This window comes from Dioscorea cayenensis, chromosome 18, assembly GCF_009730915.1.
Source record: "Dioscorea cayenensis subsp. rotundata cultivar TDr96_F1 chromosome 18, TDr96_F1_v2_PseudoChromosome.rev07_lg8_w22 25.fasta, whole genome shotgun sequence".
NCBI lineage: Eukaryota > Viridiplantae > Streptophyta > Magnoliopsida > Dioscoreales > Dioscoreaceae > Dioscorea > Dioscorea cayenensis.
In genome coordinates, this window is record NC_052488.1 from 2,953,956 (window position 1) to 2,975,856 (window position 21,901).

A 21,901-nucleotide genomic window follows, 5' to 3' on the forward strand; every position below is an offset into this window, starting at 1 on the left:
AATGCAAATGGAATTTTCAAAATAACAAAGAGTTATAACTGCAAACATAAATGTATAAATGCAATAATATCTAAATGTAAAATATAAATAACATAGGGTCATATATACACTAACAAGATTAATTCTACCATCGGAGAACACCTTTATAACATGACCAAAACCGCCTTTCCAAGTAATTCTGCTTCCATGAATATCTTGGTAGCTTTATTGTATAGCTCCTTGTAAGGGAACCTATGAGGGTAATACAGCTCCCATGCTTCAATTGTCTTTGCTAGTCTTGCTCTTTGCCTTAGGTACAAGATTACCATGGTTACTGTTGCCACAATAATGATTGTAATGGAGAAAGTGATGCTGATGATTGCAGCATTGCTTAGTTTTGAGCTCGATGAGCCTCCGGTGGAAAGTCACTGAGGGAATGGAAGCGAAGAGAGATCTAGAGCTTGTGCTTCTCCATTCACATGAAAACTCCAACCGGAGATATAATGCGAGTTCGGTTGTGTGCCGATGGAAGCAGAGAAGCCAACATACATATTTTCTTTGAAGACATTAGACAAATCGGTGGCATAAGATATCAACGGTTTTGAAGGTTTAGCGACATTCAATGAAGCTAACATCACATTTAAATCCTTCGAAACACCATCATATTCAATCCATGCTTCCAAAGGATCACCCTGCAAGAAATCAAGATTGACATTGCTATTGGTGGTGTTGTCATAGTAAGAAGGGCTAGCGGAGGAGACCGATACGATGCTGTTGATGTCGATGCCAACATGGATTTCATCAGTGAAGAAGCCAAAGCCACGGGCAGTGTTAAACTCGACTGCGAATACATGGTTGGAGAAGTTTCCATTGTTTTCCCTACCTGAACAAATATTATTGCATTACTCCACAAATTAACTCAGCTAAAATTCATGTTAAAATTAGAAACAAAGCAAGATATGTGATTTTGTAGCAATACCGAAAAGGCCAAGATAAGGGCAACAGCCGGGTGAGGGAGTGATTTTAGTAGGAGAGAAGGTGAAGCCGAGGCCGTGGCTGCCGCTGGAGCTGGTGGCGGACTTTAGGATTTGAAAGACGAGGGTAGTGCTAAAGGAGATGGTTTTGTTGACGGGTAGAAGAGAAGGAATGGAAGAAGGGAAAAACGCATGGCAGATGACGTTGGTGGAGGTGTTAGTTAGTTGGAGAACACCGAAGGTGGTGACTGCGGCGGCGCCCTCCATCGTTAAGTTGGAAACTCCGGCGAAGCCATTGAAGATGAAGTTAGTACTAGTGTTTTAAGCTATGACTTTGGTGATTATAAGAATGAGTGTTAGGTATAGTAAGAAAATAGTGGCCATGGATGAGAGCTTTGTCTAATTGTCTCTGGTGAAGGTAATAAGGATCAGAAAAACAAACATAAGAACAACTCAATCACACGAAGAAGAAGAACAGTAACACTACTTCTGCTGAGATTCATACATCCCATCATATCTCACCCACACCACACTCGTTCACTATATATTGATTCACCATATATCTCATCCCATCATATCTGGCAAGACTGTTAAGCGTAGCTCCGGTCTCGGCTATTCAACGAAAACCACGGCCATCGGACTTCAGGGAGATGCTCCCCATCCTCCTTCCGATGAACGGCTGTTCGCCGGCAATTCCGTGGTCCTGCAGACCGGGAATTCCGTGGCCCCGGTGGCCAGAATTTCCGTGGCCCCGCTGTCACCTTGTGAGAGTTCCGAGGTTGGAGACAAATTGTTGCCATGCAGTGGCGACATAGTAGCTGGACTCTCCTCAGCCGTCTCTCTGCCTCGTGATATGATTTCTCCTATCATCTTTGGCACCATGCATGCGTCCCTTATACATCGAGATAATAAATCCCTGGATTCCAGCAAAATCTCGAATGCTCAGTCTTTGCCTCATGATAACACCGCTGTTATTGATTCCTCTCCTCGTGATCAACATTCTAACATTTTACCTATCAATTGCACTGATAATTTGCACCGAGATAAACACTCATCTTCATCCATCTTAGCACATGATCAGATGCATCGTGATAAGAATTTGGCATTTATTTCAAATCCCTCTTATCTAAAGGATGATCTACATCGAGATAAGCCCACTCCTGATTCTCCTTCTGATGTTATTTTATTGCCTCAAGATAAGCATCATCAAGATTTATTTAATTCAACTCATGATAAGGTTCTCTTGCCTTGTGATGATCACCCTCCATCATCAAATTCTGAAATTGATCACCCTCCTTTAGATGCACCACCTGCATCTACTATTCAGGGGATCTTGCCTACACATCTCAAACCTCTCCCCCCGACAATCTCAATTCCAGATGGTTACAGCCGGATTTTCATTCATGGAGGGTGGACCTTGATCCCTAGTATTAACTCTGGAAAATTCTACTCTCTTGATCCTTCGCCCCAGAACACTCCATTAGATGATCACTCGGACGAAGAACTCCTAGACTGGGGTGAAGAGGATGATTTACTTGAGAACGAATTGGCAGATGACGAACCCTATCTTGCAGAAGATAGTCTCACTCTTTTTTATCAAGATCCATCTCCTGCAATTGAAGGAAATGCCCAGATGATCGATGCTATTCCGGACTCACCTACAACACACACCGCGGTGCTTGAAGAATCAAGTTCTTTGGAAAATATTCCTAAACAACTTCCCCCTGATATTAAACAAATCAGAAGAAGCGACAAGCCCAAAAAACCATCTGGACGATGGAATGAAGAAGCTGGATTGGTTTCTCTTCCTCCACGCTCCTCCAAGAAAAGAATACCAGAGGATCCTAGAGAAGGTACGCCTTTCCCCTCTAATTCTGTATTTTTTTTCTTGGAATGATGCTCAAATACTTAATTACAGTTATTCATGTGGCATTAAATTTCTAGATTCACCTACTCATAAATCTAAATGCCTAGATAAAATTCGCTCTCTTGAAGCTGAAAGAGCTTCCAAGGCTCCTCAATCCCATGGATCTCCCTCGAGATATAATTATTAGACCATAATTGTTTCTCATGAAAATTTTAAGTTGGAATGTTAGAGGTCTGGGCAGACCCTCTAAATGCCACCTTGTCAAAGATGTTATTTTAAATCCCCATGTAGACATTATTTGCCTTCAAGAATCTAAACTTCAAGAACTCCATCGTTCTTACTGGAGATTAATTGGAGGCAAATGATTTGATTCTTTCAAATATTTACCGGCACAAGGTACCGCAGGAGGCATTATCCTCGCCTGGGATAGTTCTCAAATCATTGGTACTTTAATTCATCTGGGATCCTTTTCCATCTCCATTAAATTCTCAAATAGATTTAACAGTTCTTCTTGGGCTTGCACTAATGTTTATGGCCCAAATACTCGGTCCATTAGACTTGATTTTTGGAACGAACTTAGACATTTAAGAAACCTCATCTCCATCCCATGGGTTATTTGTGGAGACTTCAACACCGTGTTTTCCTTAGAAGACAAAAATAATGGTTTATTTAATCCAAGAGATATTTCTACATCTCAAAACCATCTAAGTGAACTTGACCTAATTGATCCCCCTATTAGTGGGAGAAGATTTACTTGGACCAACGGTCAATCTAATCCAATTTGGGTACGCCTTGACCGTTTCCTTTATTCCCACAATTGGATCTCTTTATTCCCCAGATCTACTCAACTTGTCCTCGCAACATTTTGCTCGGACCATTCTCCCATTTGCCTTGATTTTGGAGATCATTCTTCACGTCCCCGTTCTTTTAAGTTTGAGAAATTTTGGTACAGCGACCCCCAACTTGTCTCCCTTATACAAGATTGGTGGACGGAAACTAATACTATTGGCTGTGGTGCCTTCATTTTCTCCAAAAAAACTTGCTTACCTGAAATCTAAACTTCGCTTTTGGTCCAAGAACACCTTTGGAGCATCCAAACTTCTTAAATCCAGTCTCCTCTCTGAACTTAATGCCATTGACGTCATTGGTGAATGTAGACCCCTCACTGAGGACAAATCCTCTCGTCTATCTCAAATCCGATCTGAGCTCTACACTATCTTAAATCAGGAGGAAATATATTGGAAGCAACGTTCTAGAATTACTTGGCTTAAAGAAAGGGATTCGAATACAAAATTTTTTCATCATGTTGCAAATGGCAGGAGAAATCTAAACCTTATTTCTCTCATCTTTCATAATGATAATTGGATTACTGGCAATGATCAAATTGGTAGGATCTTCACTGATCATTACCATTCTCTCTTTGGCTCTCCCTATCCTAACAGATTCCTTCTCGTCTGGCACTTTCTTTTTGACTATAAAGAAAGAGTTGACCTCTCCCATCTTGATTCACCTTTCACTCTTATTGAAATTAAACAAGCTGTTTTCGATCTCAACCCTGACAAAGCTCCTGGCTCGGATGGTTTCCCTATCCTCTTCTTCCAAATACACTGGACCATCCTTCAGGACACTATTGTTAAATTATGCGAAGATTTTTTTGCGGGATCTATTAACCTTGAACGTATTAACTGGATCAATATCATTCTTATCGCAAAAAATAACATGCCAGGAAATGTTGCTGATTTTCGACACATCAGTCTTATCAACTCTACCTGTATAATTATTTCTAAGATTCTTGCTAATCGGCTTAGCACAGTTATCAGTAACCTGGTGGACGAGTCTCAGTCTGGCTTTATTAAAGGGAGATACATCGCGGAAAACATTGTTGGCGCCCAAGAAGCATCTTTAATTTACAGAAACGGAAAATTCTAGGATATGCCTTCAAAGTGGACTTTGCTAAAGCCTTTGACTCCCTCGACTGGAACTTTCTCCTCAATATTCTTGCGGTTAGAGGATTTGGGCCTAAATGGATCTCTTGGATTCATACTATCCTTAGCTCTGCCAAGATTCAATTCCTCATTAATGGTACCACTCAAGGCTATGTCAGATGCAAAAGAGGTCTGAGGCAAGATGATCCTCTTTCCCCCTTACTCTTTGCCCTTGCTGCAGATGCCCTGAGCGCAATGTTCTTTCATGTACTAAGATCCAAAGTACTTGTGGGTGTACCTTTGAATCATTTGGTTAACTTTTGCCACTTTCAATACGCTGATGACCTCTTAATCTTCTCTGCTGGAGGTCAAGAAGATCTTCTTATCATTAAATTAATTCTGTCACTTTTTGAGGGGTCTTCTGGCTTATCCATAAATTACTCAAAAAAGTTGCTTGTACTCTACAAACTACAGATTCCAACCACACACTCTTCTGCCAGAATCCTAAACTGCTCTAGAAACTTTCTACCAATTACTTATTTAGGGATTCCTCTTTCTGGTCGAAGACCAAGGCGTATTGACTGGGCAAAACGCACTGGCATGGTCCGCTCTAGACTCACTTCTTAGAAAGCAAATTACTTATCTCTGGGTGGATGTCTAACCCTTGTGAACTCTGTACTTTCCACCATTCCAGTTTACTGGATGTCTGTCTTTTAGCTACCTATCTGGGTGATCAAAGATATTGATAAAATCCGAAGAGATTTCCTTTGGAAGGGCCCTGATCTGGGCCCTAAAGGAATCAGGCTGATCGCCTGGAATAGGATCAATAGACCACGTGACATGGGAGTCTGGGGAATTCTCAACCTTCAGGAATTTAATATAGCTTTACTTGGAAAGTGGTGGTGGAAATTATCTTGCAACCCTAACAGTGGGTGGGCTAAAATCATTCAATCAAACTACTCCTTCAACATTGCAAACAGTTTGTTGTACCACACTCCTCCTAGAAATAAATCCTTTTTTTGGGCCGGAGTGACCTCCACTTTATTACCCTTCTTCTCTTGCCTAAACAAAACTATCAGAAGTGGTTCTAACACATCCCTTTGGTTTGATAGTTGGCATGCTGGGCTTGTTCTTAAAGATATCTGGCCAACTCTCTTCTCGCAATGTACTTCTCCTGGGATAACCATTCGACAATTTTCTCAACATCTAAATAATCCTGAGACGATATTTGCTTCTGTCTCACGTGACATGTTATCTCCTCTTCTGGAAATTATCCCTGATTGATCCTCTATTCAGGACAACACTCCTACCTGGGCTCTAGAAAAAAATGGAAATTTCACGGTCAAATCTTTTTACAAATTTCTTATTGATGGTGGCTTGCGCAGCTTGCATCACTCTCTCTTCTGGAAAATTCGTTGTCCAAGAAAAATTACCCTTTTCTGTTGGCTTGCTGGAGAAGACAAAATTCTTACTCTCACAAATCTTTTCAAGAAAGGGTGCAATACTCTATTTTCCTCAGATACCTGTGTCCTTTGTCATAACGCCTCTGAGAGCCTGAATCATCTTTTTCTCAACTGTGATTATTCTAAGCGTATTTGGGCATTTTATTCTCAGACTTTAGATTTAAATCCTTCACCTCAGTCAATTACTTCAATTACTTTATTGTGGAACACTTGGTTACCAACCCTCACCCCTGAGCACCGTATCCTCTGGGACCTTATCTCCCATGCAATCTTGTGGAACATTTGGATTGAACGAAATACGCATATTTTTCGCTTGAATGCGTTACCGCCTTACAACATTATGTTTAAAAGTGCTAATATGCTTCTCTCTTGGTTCTCAACAGCTGCTGATAGCCACCAGCAATCTCTCAACGAAGCTTCTCTGAAGATCAAGCGCTCTCTCAACTTCCTCAGCGCTAGAGGTCCAAACCCTACAGGAGACTCCGACCCTGATGCTGCTCAGGAGTAGTTGCTCCTGATGTCTTTCTAGGAAGGCCTGAGATGCCAGACGGTGCCTTCCGCCTACCTAAATCTTTTTCCTCGTTTTCTTACTTCCTTTTGCTGTATTCCGTTTCTCCTCACCCCTGGTGAGAGGAGTTTCTTACTTTGTACTGTCTTTTCCTATTCAACAAATCTGTGGTTTATCCACATTTATTTTAAAAAAAATCATGAAATGATTAAAATTCATATATGTATTGGGCCCTGACCAAACAACCACTTCATGAATGGAGACAAAAACACTTTTTTTGTGTTTAATTATGAGGAGATTCAATGCACTTGCATTTGCTTTTATTTTAGGTGTTGAGACGGAGTAAAATTTAAAATAAATAAATAAAAATAAATAAAGAGAAACATGTAAAAAGGAACTGTAAGTGAGACATTTTCAAAAGATATATATATATATATATATTGGATGATAATATATAATTTTTCAATATTGTTGTGCCTTTGGTTAGAACCAGCCCCATATCATCAAGACTTTGAAGTACAGTATAGTTATTCAAAACTCAATTGATATATAGACACATTTTTCATTTATTAATATTATTTTACTATAACAATTTGTATTTTAGAATTACATTTTAGGGTTGAGATTTATAGTTTAGAGTTTATAAAAAGAACTAGCATTTCATTTAAGATTTATTGGATATATATTAAAAGAGTAAGTAGGGTTTAAGGTTTAGAGTTCATATTTTAGTAGATGCATAAAGACCTAGTTAGGTTTAGACTTTTTATACTTTATAATGAATTTGGATGTACATTTCCTGGTTACAGTTTAGGGTTTAGAGAAAATGGTTTAATATTTAGACTTTTAGAGTTAATAGTTAGGGTTCTTATTTAATAGACGATCAAAGGTTAAAGTATGTTGTGTAGTAAACGGTATAGGATAACCAAAATTATATGAGAGATTTTGTCAATTACCAATAAAAATAATTGAAGTTAATAGATTTTTTATATTTACAGTTTTATATAAAATTTTAAGAATAATGCTTTACTAATTATTAACTACATAAATACTAAAGTAGAGGTTAAAAAAAATAAATAAATGAATAAATAAAAACAATAAACTGAAAAAGAGACAATTTTAAAAATAGTTTTTTCCTCGAGAACTTTTGTTCTATGAATTTTATTTCAGTAAAAATATGGTAGATCATGAGCATTATAAGCAATATTGTTAATATTTAAAATATTTTGTCAATGGATATAAACACAAAAAAAGAAAGGGAAAAAAAAGAAAAGAAAGAAAGAGTCACCATCTTGTGAGTTGTTAGGTCAAAGTGACATGATACTCCTTTGAATATGAATGAAATAGTCTTTAATTTTGTGTGATTATTGTGGTCTTTAATTATCCTTCACTATGGTAGAATGTTTGGCTGCTATTTTTAATAATGCAAATGAACTAATCTTGCTCTTCTAGAAAGCTTTTAATGTTTAGGTTGACCATAATGCTATAAAATAGAAATACGAGAACTATTAGAGACATGCACACAAATTAAACGTTCAGCTTATGTGTCTCACCCAATAACATTGGATATAGGTTGCAAGTCAACACCAACAATTAAGGGTCTTAGAAAATATTACGATTATTTATACTTTCAAATAATTTGAGAAACATCTTACATACATAGCTCTTTGGTTGAGTGATCTAATATAAAACTAATAAAATAATTATAAATTTCATTAAAATTAGGAGAAAAAATATTTTAAATTTTAAACTAACTTATAATACGTAGATCAATATTGATTTGACTACGATGCATGAACAGGTTAATTTTGATATTTATAGTAATTTTATATTTAACAAATTAATTTAATTGGTGAAAAAGAGGGGTGTATGTATGAAAACAATTTGTTTTTGGCTCGTATTGATATAATTTTTTTTCTCTAAAATTTTTAAGCCAATCAAATACATAATGTTTTTTTTTCCTTAGAAATGTGTGTTTTCAAAAGTAAACAATTTTAGTGATTTTTTTAGATGCTATAAATTGGGGTTTTTTTTTTTGTAATAACACTAAAACACACAGAAGCATTTAAGAAAGTAAAAAAAGAAAACATTAATTCACCACTTATTTGCATAGATAAATCTAAACATGTTATAAAAAAATTTAGTTTTTCAAAAGAGAGGGAACTCTAGAGTCAAGGAGGAGGAGAAAGAGAGAAAAACATGAATTAATATCTTTTATTTTATAAAACTTTAGGTTAATTATTTATTATAAAAATAGTATAAACAAATACCATGGTTACTTGAATAAATTTAAAATATCTTTTAAAAAAAAGCCAAATAATTACTGCTATTATGTAGAGGGTGAAACTTCAATCAACATGTCTTAAACTTGTGAGGTGATCAAGACTAAATTGAGAGACATCTTTAAGGAATTCTAGTGACCTAAGCAGTAATGTAAGTTATATATATATATATATATATATAATTGGAAAACACCTAACAAGCTCCTAAATTCCAATTGTCTTGGAAAAATGATAATTGAAATAGTTACAAGGAGGGAAGAAAAATAAAAGATTAAAGCCAAAAGTCAATAAACTTGGATGAAATAAATCAAGCCAATAGGTTGGTTTGACACATGATAAACATTTGCAATGACCATGATCAAATAGATGACTTGTGAGAAAGATTGTTAATAATGGTTTAAGGATAGCTTAATAATAAATAAATACAAATGTTATACTCAGTAGCATTACATTAGAATAAGTAGCTTTCTTAAAGCATAAGCAATGTTATCATTTAATAAAACATTATATATGTGACTTAATTATATTAATAGGACATAACATTGATATCACATTCTTTCATGTGTCTATATTTGGTTGGTTAAGGCATGATTAAATTGCTAGGTAAAACATATAAGTTGACTTCCAAATACACATGATGATGTGAATGAAGGGAAAAATATAAAAATTAAAAAGAGAGAGAGAGAGAGAGAGAAAGAAAGAAAAGACAAGGTTTGCTCTTGTAAAATAAAGGAATGATAAATTTTAAAAATATGAGTTCTAAAAAAAGTTTTAGGCGAGAAACATGAATCTTAAGACTTTTATTATCTTGATTTATGACACATTTTATTAGTTCAAGATCAAACTAATGAATTGAGAAATGAGATTAGAAGAGTTTGATAATGATACCATTATGGTATTTGAATTAAAACAATCGATAGAAGAGAATTTATGATTTAATTAATTTGAATTTATATAAAATTTTAATAAAATTGATTTCTTAAATAAGACGACAAATTTATCAACATTTATTGTACTTTTAAAATTTACAATATAATCCATGTGCTTGAAAACAAGCAAGTAGGAAAGGTAAAGACATTTATTAAAAATTAAACATACTTTTGATAATAAGAGGTGAATAAATAAAAATCTAACTTAAATGAAAGATAATGGCTTTTTATATTAGACATGCTTTACAATTTTGGTAGACTTTCCACTTTCCTTTTGTGCAATTTTATTTTTATTTTATTTTTATTTTTATTTATTTATTTATTTATTTAGCCAATATGAGATTAAACCATTATAAAAGACAAAGCATGTACAAATCTCAGTGGAGTAAGTGAGGTAAAGACATTTATTAAAAAATAAACATACTTTTGATAATAAGAGGTGAATAAATAAAATAAATAAAAATCTAACTTAAATGAAAGATAATGGCTTTTTATATTAGACATGCTTTACAATTTTAGTAGACTTTCCACTTTCCTTTTGTGCAATTTTATTTTTATTTTATTTTTATTTTTATTTATTTATTTAGCCAATATGAGATTAAACCGTAATAAAAGACGAAGCATGTACAAATCTCAGCGGAGTAAGTGAAAACAAAACTCATCCATATGTAGATGCTGGAATCACTCTCCCACAATCATTATTAACAATGCTAGAAATGTGCGCTCACCCATTATTAGAACTCTCGCCACTCGAGAAAGATTCTAATAAGGACCGAAACTTATGAAGCTTCTTAGCTGTGCCATTTGTAGAAGAATCAAATCCTTCTATTATTGCTTCACTGCTTATATACAAGAAACCCAAACTCACAGCAGCATAAGAAAAAAAACAAGTGGATATCAAGAACAGCAATATAATGACATCCGGACATTAGGTTTGATACAAAGTCCAAAGAGAAAGATATATACAAAGGCATTTGCCAAGTTCTTTCTTCGATGCAATGCCTCTACTTAAGGTGCAGCAATTACCTTGCATATCAAGGACAAACAAAATCAAGCGTACATTCATGTTATTTGATACAACTGTAGAATTAAGACAGATAAATCACTTCAATTTCATTCAATTAGAATGCTTAAACAAATAATAATAATAATAATAACATTACATCATGATAAAGCAACATCATAATACAGAAATGGCAGCAGGCAGCCATTTTAATTGATTAATAAGAAAAAGCTACAACAATAGTCCAAGATTTTGTTTTAAACTACAGGTCACAGATCAAGTTTCAAACCCATAAAGGACAAATTTGTTTATTCAACCAAAGAAACCTTAGGGAGAAAATGATGTTCAAATCTTACAAAGTATGAGTGAAAAAATGGCATATCAATCTCAGAATAAAAGAAAAAAAAAAGTTTACGGGGAAAAATAAAAGAGAAACCCGAAATCTGATCAGGTTTATATTTGGTCACTATAGACCCCTTAATCTAGGAATCAGTAGAACAACAACCATCTATCTGAAAAGATCACAGATGTGCTGGTCAACAGTGTCTGTTGAACATTTGTATACTTGAGAACAAAGTACGTTAGTCAGATAGTAGGAAAAGATGTAAATTTTAGAATTTTGGTAGAGAATCATATGCTAAACTAAAATTTACATAAATTAGTACAAGGGATAACAAATCTGGCAGTATAAGCAGATTGTTTCTGAAAATTCCTTCTTTCTTTGGCCACAATAAAAAATAGTTCACTATTTCATAAAAATTTTACATGTTGATAATATGTGCAATACAAATTTTATTTGGTTTCATCAATCAATGATATAATATAAGAAAGGCAGACATAGGCATTAATAATTTTTGTTTCCAAATTCATCTTGAAAACTAAATGGCAATACCTGAGCTTGCAGCACTTTGATTTCCAGCAACAAGTTTAGCTGATTAAGCATTGGCTGCTGAATCATTCCTTATCCTTGTTTCAACCGAAAGCATTTTTAAAGAGATTTTCCTCAGATAGTCTTGCTGAAAAATTAGAAAGAAAAAATTATTTGCATATATAGAATAAAACAATTTTAAATTTTACTAATACTAGATAGCAAAATAAATAAGTTCTTAATGCTATTAGAAAAAAAAAGCCCAAGGAATAGATCGTACAGACTAATGGAGATAACAAAAGAAGTAAGTTCTTAATGCTATTAGAAAAAAAAAGAAAAGCCCAAGGAATAGATCGTACAGACTAATGGAGTACTAAGCAAACTGGTCGATAAATTTGAATATCAAAATAAGGGTACAAGTGAAAAAAATTCATTCCAAATGCTGTCTTGAGCAAGTAACCACTGGAAGAATTATTATGTAAGGAATCACCACAAACTCTGGAGAAGATCTAGAGCAACATTCAAATTCACAACTCACTGTTCTGAACTTTATTGAATTCTATGAAGAATAATGCAGTTTCAACTTTAAAAGCTTAATTACACTTCATGAAAATGTAATCCCACAAGATATACTATTATTGACTACCAATAAACCCAAGTATCACAGCATGTAATGAAATTCAAGTGAACATAAACAAAGGACAATAATCAGTGAAACAAATGCAAGCTAATTTGAGGATGAATGCACCCGGCTCATTGCACTTGTGTAAATTTTCTGCTCAAAACGTGAAGCGAAGTAGAAAATTTCAGAATAAGGGATTGGGAAATGCCGCCTCAGCGTCTCCACTCTGCTCAAAAACACAAATAACAGCAAAATAAATCAACTAGTCATGTAATCACACAGAACCCATATACAGTTATTCCTGACAAAAATCTAGACGACATTCCATGAAAAAAATGAGCTTTTGCATCTCATAAAAATATCTTCTCACAAGACAAATCTCAAAACAAAAACTAAATCAAGAAAATAAACAAAGGTCAATCTTGATCACACTATGAAAACAGAAAGGAGAACATACAACCACACAAGAACCCAAGAGATCAATCAGAAAGAAACCATTTTCCTGGCTAATTTCAGAAGAATTCCAACTAAACAAACGCAACATACTGCAATCCATTAACAAATAATTACCAGCAAAGGATCATGAACCATAGATCAAGCATCAAACATAACAGTATCCAAGAAAAACCAACAATTTAATCGAATTCGATCCAGAAAGGAAAAACCCTAGACTTACATCTTGTTGACGATTCGTTGGCGCACCTCTGGACGGAGATTGAATCGCCCGTTTTCCGGTCGATCCTCCGGCCTAGGGTTCCTCGCCGGAACTCTAACAATGGTGGTAGTCCGAGTTCGCAGAGCCGATGAGGAAGGCATCTTCAGGCGAGATCGAAAGAGGTCACGATTCTCAACGAACTCCCAATTTTGAGGCCTGATTGAGTTTTTAAGCATGAGCATTTGGTGTCCTTCTTGCACTTGGACCCCTGGAATCTTGTGTATTAAACAAAAGCCCCTAAATTATTGGGTATAGAGATTACCGATAGGAGGTTTTTTTTTTTAAATACATTTGGTGGCTATTTATTTAAATTATGCTAAAAATTTAATTAAATGGTCTGCTAGCCACAGTATGTGCTTCCTCCAATTTTTCACTTGAAACGAATGTAATGCTCAATAAGATCCAAGAAACAAATTATGTGTGAAATTTCTACTGACTTATCATATATAAAACTAATAAAAATTTAATTAAATGATACATGGGAAATACGTTACGTATTTAACTTATATCTGTTTGTCATACACAACCTATTAAAAAATTAAATAAGTATTGATGCATGAGGAATAAGGTTTGTACCTAACTTATGTTAATTTTTTGCATAAAATATTTATAAAAAAATTAGATAATACAGGAGAAACAAGGTATGTACTTAAGTCCTACCAGCTTGTTGTACATAAACTATTAAAATATTTATTTATATGATGCATGAGGAACACGGTATGTACCTAACTTTTGTTAGCTTGCCATACATACACTGTTAAAAATTAATTAAACGATGTATAAGGAACATTTTATGTGATAACCTTGTTGTATGTTGATTTTTTATATTACTTTACAAGAGGACTTAAATATAGATACACAAAGTTGGTGTAACAAATTGTCATAAAAATTTCAAAATGCCTAACATTCAGGCTATTTGAAAGACCTAGTCTTGTGGTTTATCATCATCCATCAAGTTAACTAGGAGAACGTTAAACGGTCAACTTGCTTTTGATATTTAGGAAGCGAGCTTTAGATAATAGTTTTGTAAACATGTCGACTAACTAGTACACTATTGAAACATTAGACACATAAAGTTCTTACTTGGCCACCTTATCAAGAGCGAAGTGGAAATCAATCTATAGGTGTTTGGAGCAAGCATGGAATATCAAGTTTAAAAATTAAGTGGCTGATATGTTATCAAACCACAAATGGAGAATTGTAATTGAATAATCTAGTTTACCAAGAAAGACTGTATCCATCTCAATTGCCTAGGATGCCAATATCGAATATCCAGCATCAGTGGTTGGATAGCCAACTGTTCATTGCTTTCTTAAGGACCATGACACCAAATCAAATCCTAAAATAAATAGTAAAGGCAGATGTGCTCTTGTGGTCTAACAAATCATTTCGCCAGTTGGCATTATTGTAACTATATAGATGAAGAGGCTTTCCTCCTTATAGCGATAATCCATAATGAGTTATTCTACATAAGTAATGCAATATGCATTTTAGCGACCCTAATCCTACAACAATTGGATTGTGCATTCTCTATGTTGGTTTGTTAATAGAATAAGACACATTAGGCCAAGTAAACATAAGGTAATATAGGCTACTAGTACGTGGTACTTTAATATAAGATTAGATCACGAAAGACCTCTATATGAGTCCCAACTATTCTAATACAAGCCAATGTTGTTATTGGGTTTGTAGCAGCCATTCAAACATGTCGTAATAGGTTTGTGATGTCTTTCCTTTGAGAAAGGAAAAGCCCTCCTTGCTTTCAAGCCACATCGATTCCCAAAGAGTAATGAACACTACCAATGATTTTCACTGGGAACTTTGCCTGCGATTCCAATCATTAAGTGTAATAATAATTTCATCAACATATATCAAACAATTAATTCATTTTGTCACCTTGCCTATAGATGTAAAAGAAGGTGTCTACCTTGGAGCCTATAAAGCTGAAACTAACTAAAGTTGCCATCAAAGCTTTGAATAATTATCATGGAGCTTATCAGAGGTTATATAATGCTTTATGTAGGTGTTGGACATGAGTTGGAAAATTTAGATCAATTAAACATTGTAGGTGTTCCATAAATACTGGTTCTTCAAAGGGCTTATGAGGGAAGGCATTAGAGATATCCAATTGTGTCATTTTCCAATTGAACCTCACTACAAGGAAAAAATAATAATTGCCTTATAGTTAATTTAATCACAGGGTTGAACGTTTTATTGAAATCAATACCTGGGCAATGATGAAAACCCTTTGCAACTAGCCTTACCTTGTATCAATCAATGTCATTATTTTGCAGTCGTTCGATTTTTTATAGCCATTTAGTTCCAAGGATATTTGTTGCTTGTTGCTAAGGCATTAAGTCCCATGTTTCGCTCTTCACATGAGTATCAATTTCGATCCCCATCACTTCTCTTCATACCCTGTGCTTTGCAACTTCAAAATAGCAAGTGAATTCAGATTCCTATAGGATTGTAATGAAAATATTGGGTTGCATGTTCTTATCATGGGGTGAGTATTGACAAAGGACACCGATTGCTATGCTTTTGTTCTCGTTGTACTTTGAGGATGATCTAGAGGCATAGTCGCTTTAAATCTTTATCATTGTGATGGCAAGGATGGTGGATTTGAGGAGGTAGAAGATTGATGTACTACAGTCAAAGCATGAGTGGTTTGATGGTGTTCGACTTGGAACCAATAATTCTACAGCTTCTAGATTAAGGATAGTAGCACTACTCGTGGTTATGTGGGCTTTAACAATATTCTCGGGAGGCATGTGTGTACCACTAGGCTTTGGTGATACAATGTGCATTGGAGAACCTAAAGTTTTTTTGCTATTGAGAGTGGTTTATAATGCTGAATGACACCATTTTATATGAAATTTGTAGAAAAGATTACGACATAATTAGACTTGTCTTCTTAAACAGATTATTTTGAGGATTCACCATCTCCAGTGAAAGGTAGAACCTGCTTATTACAATACTGTGAGATATAGATTTTATTTGTAAGTAAATCAAGGCATTGGTATCTTTTATGTTGGACATTATATCCCAAGAAGACACATGGCCTTGATCTTGGGTGTAGTTTGTAGACCTTGTAAGGACAAAGACATTAGTAGTAAAGGCAGTTGAATACATATAAAAAAAATTAATATCTAGTTATTTTTCCATGGAACACTTATGATGAGTGCATTTCATATCATATTTTTGTGCCCTCCATTCATTCTTTTACTCGTCTTTTAGCATAATTTTGTGAATATTCGGTTCTATTATGGGTATATTTGTTCTTTGTGCATGATATAAAGGCTCAAAGTAATTTGGAGTGAAATCGGGAATGAAACGAGCAAAGAATGAAGATTTTTGTTAAGTGCTCAAGCTGAACACGGGCAGAGCAAGATCGTGCTCTATCCCACTGATTATCCCAGCCTGAGGGATGAGCTAGTGATTATTTAAGCTAGGGGGTGTTCTCAAGCCAAACATAGTCTTGGCACGACTGTGCTTTTTCCCCTAATTATTCTCGTCTGAAGATAGTTTCTGTCAAACGGGGGAAGCATGATCAGGATTCTCTTAGCACAATCATGTACTAGCGAAACACCGGCGTTGCACGACCGTACTCCTCCGTCTGATTTTTCCAGCCGAGCACTTAGCCGATTCACTCAGAAATCTCAACGAGATAGCACGGTCTAAGCACGACCATGCTTAGATTGTGCCAAACCTGAAATCAGCCTTTTTAACTCGAGCTTCTAGGGTTTCAAGCTCATCTTTGTTTGGGGATTTTCTTCTTCACCGGGAAGATTTTGATGAGGGCGAAGATCAAGGTTCACCACACCATCTAAGGGGATCAAGGACGAGTCAGAGGCACAAGGGAAGTGGGGCTAGCATACAGAGCTCAACTAGGAAAAATATCATGAGAAGGAGGGAGTCATGTCTTCTTCCCTTAAATCTTTATTTGTTTTTTCCATGTTGTACCTATCCATGAGGGGCTAACCACCCACGGTGCCCCGAGATGTTGAACTAGGATGCTTTGTATGCTTTGAATACTTTCTTCTAATGTTCTACAGAGTTCTTTTGGTTTCTTATGTTTAATCTTGTGTTTGCATAACTTGATGTGTTTGATTTGCACAGTTGCTTAGGTAAAACTTAGTGTGTGGATTGCCACAGTTGTAGTTACCTTGTGTGATTAAAAAACTTGATGTGTATGAAACCACAGTTACCTTAGCAAATTTTGGTGTATTTGAGAACCATAGATGTAACATTGCTCTTGAGCACACATGAGAACCATACCTGGTAGGCATTAGAAGTCAGTCAGCATGCTATAGCTCATAGGAATCGTCCTGGGGCATTGCTCTCTTGCTGTTGAAACACTCGATCCTAATCTTCCTGTAATTCCACCTGTCCTATCCTTTATTTGTTTTATTTTCTCGTTGTTAACCAAATCCTACTCTTGTCAACTAGAGATTAGAAGAAGAATTAGTACTTTAAGTCCAGTCCTTGTGGTTCGACAACCCTACCCCTCACAGTGTACCACTGTAGTACTTGTGGGCGACCCGTACACTTGCGGATAATGCATTAACTTCAAAGGATGACTTTTTTCAGACTTGATTGAGGAAGTCTACTGATTGTGTAAATTGCAGCTACAACTACAAAATTTCAATACTTGATGGGTATTGAAGCATGTGATAACAAGACCTTGGTAGTTTCAATAACATTTCCATGTTGCTTTTCACCAAACCCATTTTGTATAATGTGTATAGGCATGAAATGCAGTGTGTAATGCCATTATCTACTAAATAAGCTTTAGTGCCTGAAATTTTCCTCCTCCATCCAAATGTAACTATTTTATTGGCCTGCCAAAAAGTGTATCCAATGGTTTCCAAAATTTAGTGAAGCAATTTAATGCCTCTAATTTATATTTAATAAAAAAGAACCAACAAAACTTAGTGGAATAATCAACAAAAATTATGTAATAGCGGTGGCTCAAATTAGAAATTTTAGGAACAAACCCAATACATTTGTGTATACTAATTCTTGAGGTTTTCTAGCATGTAGCTCAGATTGTGTAAAGGGAAGCTTATGTGCTTTACTGACACACTAAAAGCAACATAATTACTCACTTTATTGTGAGCATCAAGGTTATTTGATTGTTGATGTACAATAGCTATCATCCTTGGATTTGTATGAACATGTCTCGCATATGCCACTCCGAAAAACTACAAAAATAAGCTGAGGGAAAGACACTTTATTTTTGAATTATTGAGAGTAAACTCTTTTGTCAAGTTGCCCTTGGCATAAAACCTCCTATGTGCCTATCCCCTTCACCTCAAAATAATCCCGAAAGAATTCCAGAGAAAGACCTTTGGCTCTTGTGAATTCCCTTTTTGAAATCAAATTTTGACATGACTTAAACACATGAATTTTTGTCAATTTGAGTAATCTAACATTTAATGAAATAGTATAAGAACCAATATGATAAATTGAAATAGCATTAGCACTGTTAATGGAAATCTCTTCTAGAATGAAATACTTTGAATGAATTGCAAAATCACAATATCCTTTGTTAAATGATGAGTTGCTCCACTATTTAGGATACATGTCTGGTTGTGTTGATGCTAAGAAGGACTATTCGAAGTGGAAGTGTAATTGGAGCATGGATTTACAAAGAGATTGTTGTCTGCATGAGGTGAGGGAAGTTATTGTGCCAAATGTTTGTACCCACTGCAACTGAATGATTATATTGTAGTTGGGTGGGTGTGTTGATTTGAATACCCAATTGGATGTGATGAAGTGAAGGAATTCCTGTCTTTACCTCTCCCTCTAGAATATTCATGTCCTCAACCTTTCTATGCGTAGTGAGCTGTTAAAAAATATCATAGGTTGAATCTTGTTCTTCTTCAAATAAATCTCTTCAAATAGAAGCAATATAAACAAATCTTTATAAGATATAGTAGAAATGTACCTCAATATTCCACATAAAAAGGCAATATGTTGGTCCTAGTCCTTTTAAATTACATTCACAAGATCATCCTCTGAGATTAGCTTTTGAAGGGCTTAGAGTTAATTACACAATTGCTTGGATCTTACCATAAATGTTGGTATGGCATCAATATTCCATCTGTAGCACTTAAGTATGTGATCTAGATGCATAAGAAGTTGCAAATTTTTGCTATGCTTATTTGGCCGTGGTAACTTCGATAACTTATTGCATAACCAATTCCAATTGTGAATTCACAATCTATGATAACACCAGTTGTTCACGTGTTGTCCATTGATGGTATGTTAGATTAGGATGATTTATAATAGTAGAAGGTAGAATACCTCCGGTATCATCTATAAATTGAATTAGGTTATAATCTTTGAGTATGGGAATTAATTAAGTGACGTACTATAAATAGTTTTTGGGATAAGCTTAATGGAGGTTGGCAGTTGAAGTACAAGAAGAATTTGCGTATGCCTCTATGAAAACAAGGTAGAAACTAAACTAGAGTTGGTGGTTGTCATCTAGACAAAATGATATCATGATAAGGCTATTGTGTATTGATTTTTGATATTGCTTCACAAGAGGACTTACATAGATATATATATATATATATATATATATATATATATATATATATATATATATAATTGTTGTAACAAATTGTGATACAAATTTCAAAATACCCAAAGCTTAAGGTCATACAAAAAAGACCTAGTCTTATGGTTTATCAATATGTATCTAACTTATGCCAGCTTGTACATAAACTATTAAAAATTAGTTAGATAATGCATGAGAAACATGGTAAGTACCTAATTTCTGCCAGCTTGCCATACATAAACTATTAAAAAGTTAATTAAATGATGCGTGAGGAACACAATATGTACTTAACTTCTGCTAGCGTGGCGTACATAACCTACTGACAAATTAATTGAGATGTACTTAACATGCTTTGTCCCTGATTTCCAATAATTTATATTTATAAAAATTTATTAAAGTCAACTAAATATTGTCTAAGGAGTCAACACTTGACCATTCTCTCAAGATTAAATCCTTATTTGATAAGCTCATATCTACTATGTGAAAAATCACATAATTTGGATGAGTAATAGTGAACAAATCATGAATTAATTATATTTCTAGGGTTCGAAACTAAATCCCAATTCATAGATAAATTTACTATTCCAAAAATAAAAAAATAATAATAAGATCCAACAAATACCAAATAAAGATCTTAAATAGTCTAGGTTTAAATTATGAACACTACAAGAAATTTGGGTATTCTCTATGTTATTGTTCGCTACGCTGTAACTTTCGTAGATAAATATGTACCATTATCTACGATTTATATATTTTGTAGGGCAAAATATACATTATGAGGCGCCAAATATTTTCCATCCGCGGGAAGATCATGGCCTACGAATGACTTTTAGTAGCTACAATTACTTTTTGTAGATAAAACAAAACACTTTTATCTATGAAATATATCGTAGCCAAAAGATATTATAATTTTGGCCACGAATTTTGAAACATAGGTAATAGTTTTGCTTTCATCTACGCATGAAACCGTAGGTACAAGTATATTCTAGTATCTACGATTTGTAGATTTCGTAGGGCAAAATAAATGTTATGAGGCGCCAAATATTTCTAATTCGCGGGAAGATAATGGGCAATGAATGATTTTTAGTAGCTACAATTATATTTTGTAAGTAAAGAAAAACCCTTCGTTCTATGAAATATATTGTAGAGAAAAGTGATTCTAATTTTGACCACGAATTTTAAAACGTAGGTAATAATTTTTTGTTTTTCATCTACACACGAGCTGTAAGTACAAGCATGTTCCATCATCTACGATTTTTTTAGTTTTTCGTAGGGAAAAAAATAAACATTATAAGGCGCCAAAAGTATTTGCCATTCATGGGGAAAATCATGGGCTACAAATGATTTTTAGTAGCTACAATTAGTTTTGTGTAAGTAAATAAAAACACATTTTACTACGAAATATATCGTAGAGAAAAGATATTCTAATTTCATGTACATTAATTTTTAAGTATTTTTTATACACATTTAATTCTACAAATAATTAGTATTAAATCAACATGACATGTGGAAGATGGCCAACCAATTATAGAAACATTAAAATAAAAATTGAATGAACAATTTGACATCCCCAGCAATATATTGAGAAAAGGTTAACATCGTATTCATTAAATCAAAGTTTATTGCAACCTTAAATGATAATAATAAATTATAAGAAATGTTAAATATCCAATCAAACATATAATGTGGTTAAACATAAATATATATATATATATATAAAAGTCCTACCTAACAAACCAATGGGTAGAGTTGGGTGTATATGAACTTATCTGGAACCAAGAGAAATCTATTGGGCATTAATAATAATAATAATAATAATAATAATAATAAGGTATACACATCATCATCATCATCATCATCATCATCATCATAAGGTATACTAAAGAATAGATCTAGTAACACCATGAGTTAATATTATAATGAAAAGATGTTTGTTATATGTTGAACAACCTCATCATCATTAATATATTTTTATGCTTTTCAAAATTTTCATTTTCATTATTCTAAATTTATAACAACCTAATTTATTATAAATTTTGACATTTATTTTTGTAGTATGCTATATTGAATTAAATATAATTATATCAATCAATAATTTAATATTATAATTAAAAAATAGTTTAATATAATATAAATTTATAAACTATACTAAAATATTTAAATAAAGTTGCATGCCCATGATCTAGTTTTTAAAGAATTCA

General features: G+C 34.2%; 2 protein-coding genes across 2 annotated transcripts; both read right to left on the bottom strand.

The window, feature by feature from the left end:
• Nucleotides 1-404: 404 nt before the first annotated feature.
• LOC120282717 (L-type lectin-domain containing receptor kinase V.9-like) lies at nucleotides 405-1,220 on the bottom strand. The gene is made up of 2 exons (XM_039289570.1): nucleotides 959-1,220; nucleotides 405-862 (listed from the first exon to the last, which is right to left on the bottom strand). The coding sequence occupies exons 1-2, from the start codon at nucleotides 1,218-1,220 to the stop codon at nucleotides 405-407; spliced, it is 720 nt and encodes a 239-aa protein (XP_039145504.1).
• A 9,423-nt stretch (nucleotides 1,221-10,643) lies between these two features.
• On the bottom strand, nucleotides 10,644-13,311 carry LOC120281650 (mediator of RNA polymerase II transcription subunit 15a-like). The gene is made up of 4 exons (XM_039288341.1): nucleotides 13,094-13,311; nucleotides 12,544-12,643; nucleotides 11,820-11,943; nucleotides 10,644-10,950 (listed from the first exon to the last, which is right to left on the bottom strand). The coding sequence occupies exons 1-3, from the start codon at nucleotides 13,306-13,308 to the stop codon at nucleotides 11,863-11,865; spliced, it is 396 nt and encodes a 131-aa protein (XP_039144275.1). The 5' UTR covers nucleotides 13,309-13,311; the 3' UTR covers nucleotides 10,644-10,950; nucleotides 11,820-11,862.
• Between the last annotated feature and the right edge of the window lie 8,590 nt (nucleotides 13,312-21,901).